The 12121-nt window shown below is 37.7% G+C and overlaps 1 protein-coding gene across 7 annotated transcripts in view; it reads right to left on the bottom strand.

The window, feature by feature from the left end:
- APP (amyloid beta precursor protein) overlaps positions 1 to 12121 on the bottom strand; it is a 274620-nt gene that overhangs the window by 77339 nt on the left and 185160 nt on the right. For all 7 annotated transcript variants that reach the window (XM_082391920.1, XM_082391921.1, XM_082391922.1 and 4 more), the window contains 2 exons: positions 7922 to 7996; positions 7055 to 7213 (listed from right to left, as the gene is read on the bottom strand). In XM_082391920.1, coding sequence (XP_082248046.1) covers positions 7055 to 7213; positions 7922 to 7996 — 234 coding nt within the window. The remainder of the gene's footprint in view (positions 1 to 7054; positions 7214 to 7921; positions 7997 to 12121) is intronic.

Raw genomic sequence — 12121 nt, 5'->3', positions numbered from 1 at the left:
GGGCTTCCCTGGCGGCGCAGTGGTTAAGAATCCGCCTGCCAATGCAGGGGACACAGCTTCAAGCCCTGGTCCGGGAAGATCCCACATGCCGCGGAGCAACTAAGCCCGTGCACCACAACTACTGAGCCTGTGCTCTAGAGCCCGCAAGCCACAACTACTGAGCGGGTGTGCCACAACTACTGAAGCCTGTGTGCCTAGAGCCCGTGCTCTGCAACAAGAGAAGCCACCTCAATGAGAAGCCCGCGCACCGCAATGAAGAGTAGCCCCCGCTCACCACAACCAGAGAAAGTCCACGCGCAGCAACGAAGACCCAAGGCAGCCAAAAATAAATAAAATAAATAAATATAAAAAACCCAAAAAACTTGAGGGTAGGATGTTTGAAATTTCTTAGTACTCATCTCCCTCAGCGCCTTCACATATTAAGATGTCAGCAAATAATTTTTAATTTATTTACCATCCATTATATTGAGGTGTATATGCAGTATATTTACCTTGGAGATATATATTATCTACATATATTCTATCAATGCTTCCTATTTCTTTTGCGACCAAAAGTGATGAGCAGAAAATGAAGAACTTGCGGGGAGAAGGGCAGTTAGCAATTATATAAAAATGAAAACAGTCAAGTTTAGCACCTCAGTTTCTGTTTACGTTATAAAACATATAGTTACACCAACATTCATGTTGGCTAAAGACTGATTTAGTTGGTACCTCCTCATGCTGTCACTAGTTTGCCTGCCACGGCATACCAACTAATTGCTGTCCTTTATTTTCTCCAATGATTGCTACTTTTTATTGAACACGTATTGCCCTGCTGTTAAAATACACCTAACAGCAGTGAGCAAAATCTCAATTTAGGGAAAAAACCGTGCTCCTTAATGGTAAATCTCACAAATCATTCTACTAAAGAATTGTATGAAGACATTTTCAGGAATCTCAAGAAAATTTAACATTTGGCTGAGCTAATCTAGTATACTGTTGGTGGGAGTGTAAATTGGTAGAGCTATTATGGAAAGCAGCATGGAGATTCCTCAAAAAATTAAAAATAGAACTACGATACAATCTAGCAATTCCATTCCTTGGTATTTACCCAAAGAGAATGAAGACACTAATTCGGAAAGATGTATGCACCCCAATGTTCATAGCAGGTTTATTTACAATAGCCAAGATACAGAAGCAACCTAAGTGCCAACTGCCAGATGAATGTGTAAAGAAGATGTGGTATACACTTGCAATAGCATGGATGAATCTGGAGAGTATTATAATTAGTGAAATAAATCAGACAAAGACAAATACTCTATGTTTTCACTTATATGGGGAATCCAAAAAATAAAACAAATGAACAAATATAAAAAAACAGAAACAGACTCACAGATACAGAGAACAAACTGATGGTCACCAGCAGGGGAAGAGGAGAATAATGGGTGAAATTGGTGAAGGGGATTAAGAGGTAGAAACCTCTAGTTGTAAAACAAACATGTCACAGGGATGTAATGTACAGCATGGGGAATATAGTCAATAATATTATATAATAATTTTGTATGGTATGCAATCTATAAAAATACAGAATCACTATGTTTTATACCTTAACCTAATATAATATTGTAAGTCAACTATACTTCAATTAGAAAAAAAAAAGAAAAGAAATGAGAAAGGAAAGAGTGCCGGTGCTAAAGAAACTGCCCCCCAATTTTTTTGCTCAATTAAATGTTGAGAGTCTGAGTGTGAAGCATCAGATACAAGCATGAAATTTATTTTAGTATGGATAAGATGGTTGCAATGCAGTATTTAGTATCCAAATTTAGTATGGATAGGATATCTCATGAGACACTGGAAAAAAACCAAAACAACACTACTGGCACACAGACACACAGACATACGTGAAAATGTTTAATTCTTTCTTTCACATAGAAAATTCTTAGAAGTTGTTGAAGTCGGGATAATAATTAGGATGTTGTCTAATGGAGATTTAGACTGAGTATCTGTAAAGACACCAAAAATCCAAGAATTACGTAGAAAGCTTTGGCTTTTTGTCTCTTATCTTTAAAACACTTCAGTTCTTACTCCAGCTCCTAAGTTTTTCCAGACCTAAGCCTACAATGGAAAGTTTATTTTAAACAGAAATTCCTATGCAGCCTTTGGTTTATCTATATGGGATCCCACTTAAGTCTAGTTTCTCTTCAGATTACACAGAATGTTGAACAGTCAGGCAATAGCATAATCTTTTCTCCATCTATGAAGTAGACCCTGCCAGTTACAGGAGGGAAGGCTCAGATAGTATTGAACTCATTATTTCATGAGTTGCATCAATTTGAGCTCTGTGAAAATAAGAAGCCAAAGTCCTGTGTTTTGTGATGATAACTTAGTTTAAAGCAGTACTTATGTTTAGTAGTTTAAAGGCCTCCAAGGGTGATAGAAGTTTAACCATGTGTGATGCCATTTTGGAGAAGACTTTAACTTTTCTGGAGAAAAAAGTGTAACTCCTTTATTTTTCCAAGGAATCTTCTAGAGAAGTGAAAATTTTGAAGAGCTGGTCCTTAGAAGAGTTACTAGCCCTCTACAGATTAAGAGTTTATCCTAGTGCAAAGACACAACTGCATTCTAATTTTTTTATTCCTGGGGGTTGGGAGAGGGCGGAAGAGGATGGACGTACATGGAGAGACTGTTTTAACAACTGTAATATGTAAAGTACATATGTATATAAAAATTCTAAATATGATTCAAACAATGCACTTCTCGGTTGGCCATTCAGTGTATCAGCCAGTAGGAATGTAATTAATCAAAAAGGAAATTTGGAACATAAAGCACACACAGACACAGGGACTCACAAATGAAATTCGTGGTAGAGCAAGGAATTCCAGCTGCACAAAAACATCATTACATCATACTTCCGAGCTTGGGTTTAAAAAAAAAATGAAAGCATGGATTAAACCTAAGCTTCAAAGAGACTGTATAAACAATCCATGTTGCTCCAGATTCCTGTTTGTGAAGTTGGGGACTATTTGGCAAAAGTGGGCAGGGTTAAGGGGATAGTTATTCTGACGTGATTATCAGCTACAGAATCTACAGAAAAAACACTTGACTAATTCATTTTCTTATATTCAGCTCACACTGAGTAAATATTTTGTATTTTCCAGGCACTGTGTAAGTATGAGGGAGATTTCAGAAATACTTATTTATGGCTCCAATACAAGACATGACCTTTCTCAGAGAGTTACTGGCAAGCTTCTGATTTATGTCTTTCAACAGCAATATGTAAAAGCCCTCAAGAAGGGATTTAGAATTTTCTCGCATTTTCCGAAGTGTGGAGCTAAGTGCCATGTCAAGCTATACATTAAAATTCAAATAAAACACACAGACAAAGACAATAACTTAACAAAAATGGCAGGTAATGCCAAGGTTGCATGCCTGTAACTACCCAGTCCCAGTTTTTATTAGATGGGAGAGTTTTATGCATTTCTAGGTAAGAATTCAACATGAATCCTTGGATCAATCAACAACAATCTGATTTTTTGACAGTAAAATAGTTCTTCTTAATCCAATTTTAAATTTTTATTTCAAATAAACAGGTTGTCTAATTCTACACGGAGTGATCAACTGACTCAGGGAAAGCATGATTATGACCAAATCTGAAATTATCCCCTTTGATAACACAAGAAGCTTTGGCAAAAATTATTCTTGTCACTGTCTTTCCTGTGATGGCTGATGGGACTGAACTGAAAGATCTGAAATGTGCATTTGTTGAAGACTCCATTCAGTCCTCATCTTACTTTCAGCTCTATCAATGACCATTTAGCAAAGATCTTACTTCAGAAATCGGACCTTTAGCTGGAACGCTTCACTAAATGTCAGCTATTAAGATTCTGGTCTCAACACCCACCACCCTGCCTTGCTCTGGCAAATGATGCTGATGGCCCCGCACCCCAAAATAAAGTCCTGTTAAAAAAAAAGAGAGTAACCAAGGAACTCATTCTCCAGATACATAAACATAATTTTACTGAACAGTGCCAGGACAGATTTTTTTCTGAAGAGAAAATGAAAATGCTAATGTGAATATTCTTTTTCAAAAGCTTTCTGTTCCGAGAGGAAGCCTGGTCTGGTAGAAGGCCCTGTGGTGGTCACCTGTGACTCACAGCTCTACCCTGTCCATTACTAGTGGTTGTCACCCTGAACTAGCCACTCAGTCTCAGTGACGTCATTGGTAAAACAGGGTCAATACTATTTTGCTATCTGGAAGAGTACCAGAGCTCTCTTATGGTTCCTCAGAGCTTTCTGCACTGAACCTTAGTATAGAAAGAAAAATCGAAATGATGAGGAGAATCAGTGCAAGTGGGTGGTTTTTTGGTTTAGTTACATAGTGTACACACAGACTGCCACTTCCAGCCAAGATAAGTAGTGGAAACTAGATTTACCCTGCTGCCAGTAACAACCAAAAAATGGACAAACTATATAGGACTATATTTCTGTAAGATATTAGACACCAGGTGAAGGACAGAGACCACTGAGAAATAAGAAACAAATATTGTGAGCTCTACAATTGCCCAAGCTTACTGCCTTGAGTTTCCAGGCTGTGGCTCCAGGCGTGGGAACCCAGGCAGAGCCTGGGAGATTCCAGAGAGCTGAAGATATGGGGTGAGAGTCTAAAGAGACGGAGGTGGCTGGCAGTCACAGGAAAAAATACTGGAGAGGAAGGAGTTGCTCAGAGAGAGAACCTGGAGATGATGCCCTATGAGAATGCAGCTGACTAATGATCAATGCACGCACATGAAAGAAACATGAGGCCATAGGAAAAAAATCTCCCAAAAGGATTAGAGGTAACAGTGTCTGGTGTTCACACAGGGTCAGAAATAGTACTTGTTTCCATCATCTAGATGGAAAAACTCAACATTCATGGTAGATTACTCAGAAGGGTCTTGCTTCAGGATTGAGGAATCACTCGCCACAGGTTGATAACTAATCTGTTTCCAAGTAATTTACTGCATTACAGAACAAAGCTCAGGAATAGTAATAGGTATCCAAAAATACCCAGCACTCAACAAGGTGAACTTCACAATGCCGGAAAGCCAATAAAAAAATTCCAAAGGTTCAAAAATTAAGTAAAGATATGGAAAATATGAAACAAACATACAAAAATCCAGATTAAAATTCTAGACATGAAAACTATAATGTATGATATGAAAAATAGCCAGAGGGGGTTAATGGCAGGTTGAAATATACCAGGACACATCATAATCAAATTGCTCAAAACTAGTGATAAAGGAAAAATCCCTAAAAGCAACCAGATAAAAAAAGATATATTATTTACAGAGACATAAAGAAAAGGATGATATAAGTATTTTGTTGCAAACAATGCAAATAGGAAGACAATGGAGCATCAACATTAAGGCAATCGAAGAAAAACTTCAACCCAGAATTCTATCCCAGTAAAAATGTCTTTTAAAGGAAAGGTGAAATAAGGATATTGTCAGGCATACCCAAGCAAAAAGAATTCTTTACAAATCTATACGCATTAAAATAAATTTTAAAGGAAGTCCTCTGGGTAGAAGAAAAATGATTCCAGATGGACCTACACAAGGAACAAAGAACACCAGAAATGGTAACTATACAGGTAAATAAATATTTTTCTTATTATTTAACTCTTTAAAAGATAATTGACTGTTTAAAAGATAACAATAATGTAGTATGGAAAAAGTATGACAACAACAGCCCAAAGAGTAGGAAACGGGAAATGGGAGTACCTTATTGTAAGGTTCTTGTAATATAAGGGAAGTGGTATAACATCATTTGTACTGGTATAATACCATTGTGAAAAGTTAAAGATGTTTTCTACAAACACTAAAGCAAACACTAAAATAATTAATAAAGAGTTAAAGGTAAAAGGCAAAAAAGGACACAAAATAGAATCATAAAATATATTCAATTAATCCAAAAGGTAGCAAAAAAAAAAAGGGGGAACAAGGAACAGATGGGACAACTAGAAAACAAATAGCATGATGATGGATTTAGGCATAATCATATCAATAACTTCATTAAATGGTCTTCTTAATTAAAGGGCAAGACCCAAGTATATGCTGCCTACCAGAAATGTACTTCAAATATAAACGAATAGATTAAACAAAAACACAAGGATGGAAAAATGATACACTATGATACATTAAAAGAAAGCTAGAGTAGCTTAATTAATATCAGACACAGTAATTTTAGAGCAAAACATGTTACTAGGGATAAAGAAGGACATTTGATAATGATAAGGGGGGTAGAGAGGACATAACAACACTGAATGTTTACGCACCTAAGAACAGAGCCTCAAAATACACAAAGCAGAACCTGAGGGTATCACATGAGAAAGAGTCCAATCCACAATTATAGTTGGAGATTTCAATATTCCTCACTCAGTAATGGATAGAACAAGCTGACGTGATGTACACACACTCATGCTCAGAATGTTCCTTACATCCAAAGTAAGCTCTCCCATGAAGCCTTTGCTTGCAGTGCTTGGTAAGCCTTTCTGGGCATTTATCCCTGAATACCACAGATAAACCCCTTTGCTGTGGACGTCATGACCAAATAGGGCTCCTATCCCCAGAGAATATGGCTGCTGCTCTCAGCAGGAAATTTCAGTTCTGGTTCCTATTATTCCACTAAAAATCCTTATAACCCAGCCAAATCTCAGCTTTTAAAGATCTCATTTACATCATAAGGGGGCTGGGCTAGGTTACATCTAAATTCCTTCCAGCTCTTGTGGTTCCCTGACTTCAACTATACCATGAACTGTCACCAGCCAGGGATATCAACTCAAATCAGGTCTTGCACTGTGAGCGCCCGGGAAGCCTGTCTGACTCCTCGGTGGAAAGGTGTGTCTACTGTACAGAGATGGTCCTATGGAGGCAGCTGCCCTGTGACCCTTTAACCTTCAAGATAAAACAGACTGAGGTTGAACCTGGGAATAACGGTGCTCTTAGAAACTTCTCCCAATTTCTTTCTTAGGGCCTTCAGTCCCCAGTGTCCCCATGCCTACTGGCCGCTGTGCCCTGAGCTGTGAAGGGAAGCCTACCCGAGGGGGTACAGCCTGCAGAGCGGTGATGTAGTTCTCCAGGGCCAGGCGGCGGCGGTCATTGAGCATGGCTTCCACTCTGGCCATGTGCGTCTCCACCAACTGCTGCCTCTCGTTGGCTGCTTCCTGCTCCAAAGATTCCACCTTTTCCTGGAAATGCTGCCGTCACAAACACAGGCACGTGACAATCGGGAACGGGACAAATAGGATGGAGCAGCAAATTCAAGTCTTTTAAAAGGCATATCATACTTTGTTTTATTCAGACTTCAGTCATTCCAACTGACTAATTGACTAATTCAGCATGTCTTATGGGTTCCCCTCCATTTCCCTGCTTTTCATCCCCAGACCTAATTTCTCAGTGTAAATCATTATTTCATATGGTCACTGAAAACTGATTTGACTAACCGTAAGGTAGAATAAATGTATATATTCTTGAAACTCTAAATTACATGCATATTTATGAAAGTCCTCTCTTACTCAGAGAACTTTAAGAAAATGATCATGATAACCTCATGGTTTCCTGAAGGCAATTCTGAGAGGGGTTCCAGTCAAAAATTCAAATTATCGTGTAAATTTGCCACGGGGAAGAAGTAGCAGAAGATTATGGCAACCAGAAAGATATATTATTGATAAAAGTTAGACTTTAAGTAACAATATGAGTTTTAAAGAAATGAATTATAATGAGCTAATTGGGAGCAAAAGTAAGGCAGGGTTTAAGCAACTGAATTATCAGACAATGATCAGCAGTAGTCCAAGTTGAGGGAAATATGAACAACCATGCATGCGGTTCCAGCAGATGCTTGAAAAGGTGCAGGCGCTACATCGACAAGGGTACGATGCCTGGTGGAGGACGGACTCAGGGTTTACCTGGATCACTGCTTTCTTATCAGCTTTAGGCAAGTTCTTTGCTTGACGTTCTGCCTCTTCCCACTCCCTCATGACCTACAAAAGGAGGCAATCATTTAAAACCATCAGTGCTTTTTTCAAATATAGATTTAATGAGCTAGATCACTGTTTTTTTTTTTTCTTCTACATTTGACACTTTAAACATGAAAAAAATGATCACGTTCCATTCCTAGCTCAATAATATTTGACCTCCCACTAAGATGTACATAATCTATCACAGCAGTACAGTAAACATAAACGTTCACCTTTATATGGCCCTTTGAAACAAAGTCGGTCTTTTTTCTTTTCTATTACTTTCAGAAATCGCTGAAAGTCATTTCATTTGATGTGCACAAATGTCAACGATTCATAAAAGGCATATATTACCTGTACAAGGTCTTCCAACATTAAATTGAACACGTTGGTTTTAGTCTTTTGTGAAAGCAAGTTATAAAAATTCAAACAGTACGAAGGGGGAAAAAGCATATATAAAACTGTATGCATGTGTACACATGCCATGAGCACAGTACCAAGAAGTATATAATAGAGGAACTAAAAGAAGATTTCAGTTGTCAGAAATCCTAAGATCCACCCCACTGAAGAACTGATGGGCAATGAGAACATTTTGCTTGCCAACTTGCCTCACGAACAGCAAAGAATACTCTAAATTCCTCCAGAAATTCCAAGACAGTACACGTTATAATGTTCTGAATGTAGCAAAAAGTATTCTTGGTAAGTAACACTAATTTGGTAACCAGGCTAATCTGTTTTGTAGGAAAATAAGACTTCCTCTTCTCATCCATGATGTTCACTCAGGATTTCTCTGAGAGAAGTTCACTCACTGATCTGAGTGCAAAGAGGAAAAGTCTGCAGCTGTGGGTGCTGCTGAAAGGAAACGATGTTTGATTCTCACCACTTACAGCTTCCTTTTCCTTTTCAAGTGTACTACTCACGATCAAGTAGTTTTTTTTTAAGTGTAGCTCATACCTGAGCAAGGTAATATAAAGAACAGAAAGATCCAGTAAGCAAAATAATGGTTTGTTGACAGCTGTGTACTTGCATACTTTGTGGACATACAAAGCACAAGAAACCCTGATTTCTGTATTATAAGAGCCTGTTATTTACAGGTATTTATTCCTAAGGAATTGATTTTTTTCAGACATCCTTGAAGCTTGGCATAAGTAACTACTGATAGAGAAGTTCTGTGAGACTGTCACATCACATCATCATGTCAGTTTTTAATGAGATACTTCATTGTCAGTTAGCATCGATCCATTGTCTAAAGTACAAGCTTCCCCATGTTGTTTACATGAAATTATGGAGAAAAAAGAATGGAATGAATTCTCTGTTACAAGTGAAGAGCATATAAGAAATAACCTAACACATGCACAGCAAAATTGGGGAAAATGTGCAGCTGCTATGAACAAGAACAGAATATAGAAGGAAAAGAAACATAATGCCCCAGATGCTTTGGTGGGTCCAAGAGTTAATGAAGACCAACTGTGAGATGGGGGCTACTAAAGACTACTTTTGCTTTACAGATGAGATAAGCCTTGAAATAAAAATATTTGAATTTCCTGCTTTGAAAATGTTCATAGTGGCAGTATTCTACCACAAATTCTTCAGGTAAGGAATCTCAAAATTAGTTTGAGAGAGAAGTCAGATGTTTTATTGGAATGTGAAAAACTGATTTCCTGCATTACATTTAAATCTTTACCATCTTCCTTTGTATATTCAGAACTTTCAGCTTTGAGCAGGGGAATCCATGGAATAATTAAGGAGATTTATTTAGCTAATGCATTGAAAATAAGCATTCCTGTAGAAATGAAATAAAATTTTGATTTTCAGAGCAATTTAATAATATCCTCCATCCTTCCAAATAAAACAATTCACCTACACCATCACACTAGGCCTACTTACTCAAAGATAAACACACACCGTGGGCTCAACATCTCCCTTTGAACAATGGCTTCCACTGAGGTCCACTGATAATAGAGTGCACCACTCCTGACCTGCTAAATACCAGATCCAGTGTTAATAGCTTTCCAAAATCTCTCTCGTTTGATTGATTTCTCACATGAGATTAGCCTTGGCCATCCCCATTTTTATGGATCAGGTTAAGTTACCTGCTCAAAGTTATGCAGGAAAAAAATGGAGAAGGAAGGATATAAACCGAGATCTTTGTGGCTCTAAAGACCATGCTTTTGTCCCCTGTGGCCTAATTAGCCATTATAAACTGGCAAATCCAACAGGTGAGCTAAGTTTATTTATATTTGGTGACAGGAGAAAAGGCCGTTCCTAAGATGTTGATGCTTCTATCATAAAAATAATAAATGTAGAGAAAGGTCAACTTCCATTTTGAAGAACCTTACTTTAAGGATACAGTAAAACTGTTAAAATCATATGGAATAAATGATCGTGCGCCTTCTTATATTTGCTAGATACTATTCATAACATAGAACAACAGAAATCTGTAAGTTCAGAGTTATCATGAGCCCCAGCAACAACAAAAGCCCCCAAATTCTCTGCATTGTAAGAAAACAAATAATAACAAAAACTGTAATAAAAATCATTTTAAAAGATGAAATTTTTAAATTAAAAATTCTCAGGATCTAGACTTCACAGTGGCCCCATGTAGTCTTATAAAGCAATTTTCTACTGCATGCATGAAAGTGTCAGTATCATCCGGATTAATGGATCTTCAAAGACTTTGCTGTTTCATGCAGAGAAAATGACAACTAATACAGAGAGATTTAAGAGGCAGGCAAGTTCAAAGTCAAACAGTCTCCAGAATTCAGTACCATAGATTATGATGATAAATGTTGATCTCAAGCATCTCATACTCCTATGATCACTGGAATCTAAGAGACAACATTCTCTGCTCCAGGATAACATTCTTTAAATTATCTCAGATATAGGTAGTATCTAAAAGATGAAGAAAGTCCATCAAAACATATATGAACTAAGTCATGGCTTAAATAGGTGTGCTAAAATAAAGTTACTATTCTAGGAGAGATCTATAATATCTGAAAGAGTATTTGAAATCAGTGCTATTAACAGGCTCAAAATGACCAATAAATACTGGAAAAAATTCAGAATCTGTATTTTTTAAAAAAATAATGACTAAGTGGGTTCAAGATAGAAATGCAAGGTTAGGAAGGTACTTATATAAATGTATAGGGACTAAACGTTTACAATCCAGCTGGGGGAACAAAACTGGTGAGCAAATATTTAGTTAAATGCAAAAGAGCAATGATTGCTTGTCTCACTCTGAGGACTACGTGAGCGTAAGGAATGGCTGAGATGTGCCAGCGTGAAGAAGAGTGGGACACCTTTCCAGAGATCAATGCTGAGAGCAAAGAGAGTCCGTGATGAGTTTAGCATACGTTGAGCAGAGTGGTTTAAGGCTGCCCATATGACGATGGTAGCAGTTGAGGTGGGAGAGGAAGTAAGATGACTGGATTTGGGGTGCAGGAGGTTGGGTGAGGGGGCAGGCACTGGAAATGCCAAGCTGAGCGTTTAGTGTTTATTTTGTTATTTTTCTTTTTGGGGCCTTCATTGTCCCACAAATGGATTTTGTGGGCAATAACAAGGTTCTGAGAGCTTCAGAAACAAGTAGTGAGACAGGATTTAAGTTTAAAAGATGTCTTTTCAGTGGCAATAAGTATGGCAGCTGATAGTCGTCCTATTCCTACTTAACAGTGATTACATATTGTGTGTATCTTTCCTAAAGAAAAACCCTATTTTTCTTTCTTCATTCACTCATTTATGTTTCCTTAAATCTGACTTTTCCTATTATTTCTTCATGTTCACTCTTCAGGGTATAGACTATGAGTTGGAACGGTGATTGGCAAGTAAGTGATAGATACGTATTTGTTGAATGACTGAATGAATGAATAAAGAATCTGAGAAAGGGAACTTCCCTGGCGGTCCAGTGGTTAAGACTTCGCCTTCCAATGCCGTGGGTGCGGGTTTGATCCCTGGTTGGGGAGCTAAGATCCCACATGCCTCAGGGCCAAAAAACCAAAACAGAAGCAATATTGTAACAAATTCAATAAAGACTTTAAAAATGGTCCACATTAAAAAAAAAAAAAAACCCTTAAAAAAAAAAAAGAATCTGAATCTGACAAAGGACTAAAATCCTCAGTATTATCTACCTCTAATACAACATCTAGCACCTGG

Source organism: Balaenoptera borealis (genome assembly GCF_965194805.1).
Source record: "Balaenoptera borealis genome assembly, chromosome: 5".
In the NCBI taxonomy this organism is placed as follows: Eukaryota; Metazoa; Chordata; class Mammalia; order Artiodactyla; family Balaenopteridae; genus Balaenoptera; species Balaenoptera borealis.
Note: the sequence above shows the minus strand (reverse complement) of the source record. Positions and strands in the feature narration are given on the sequence as shown.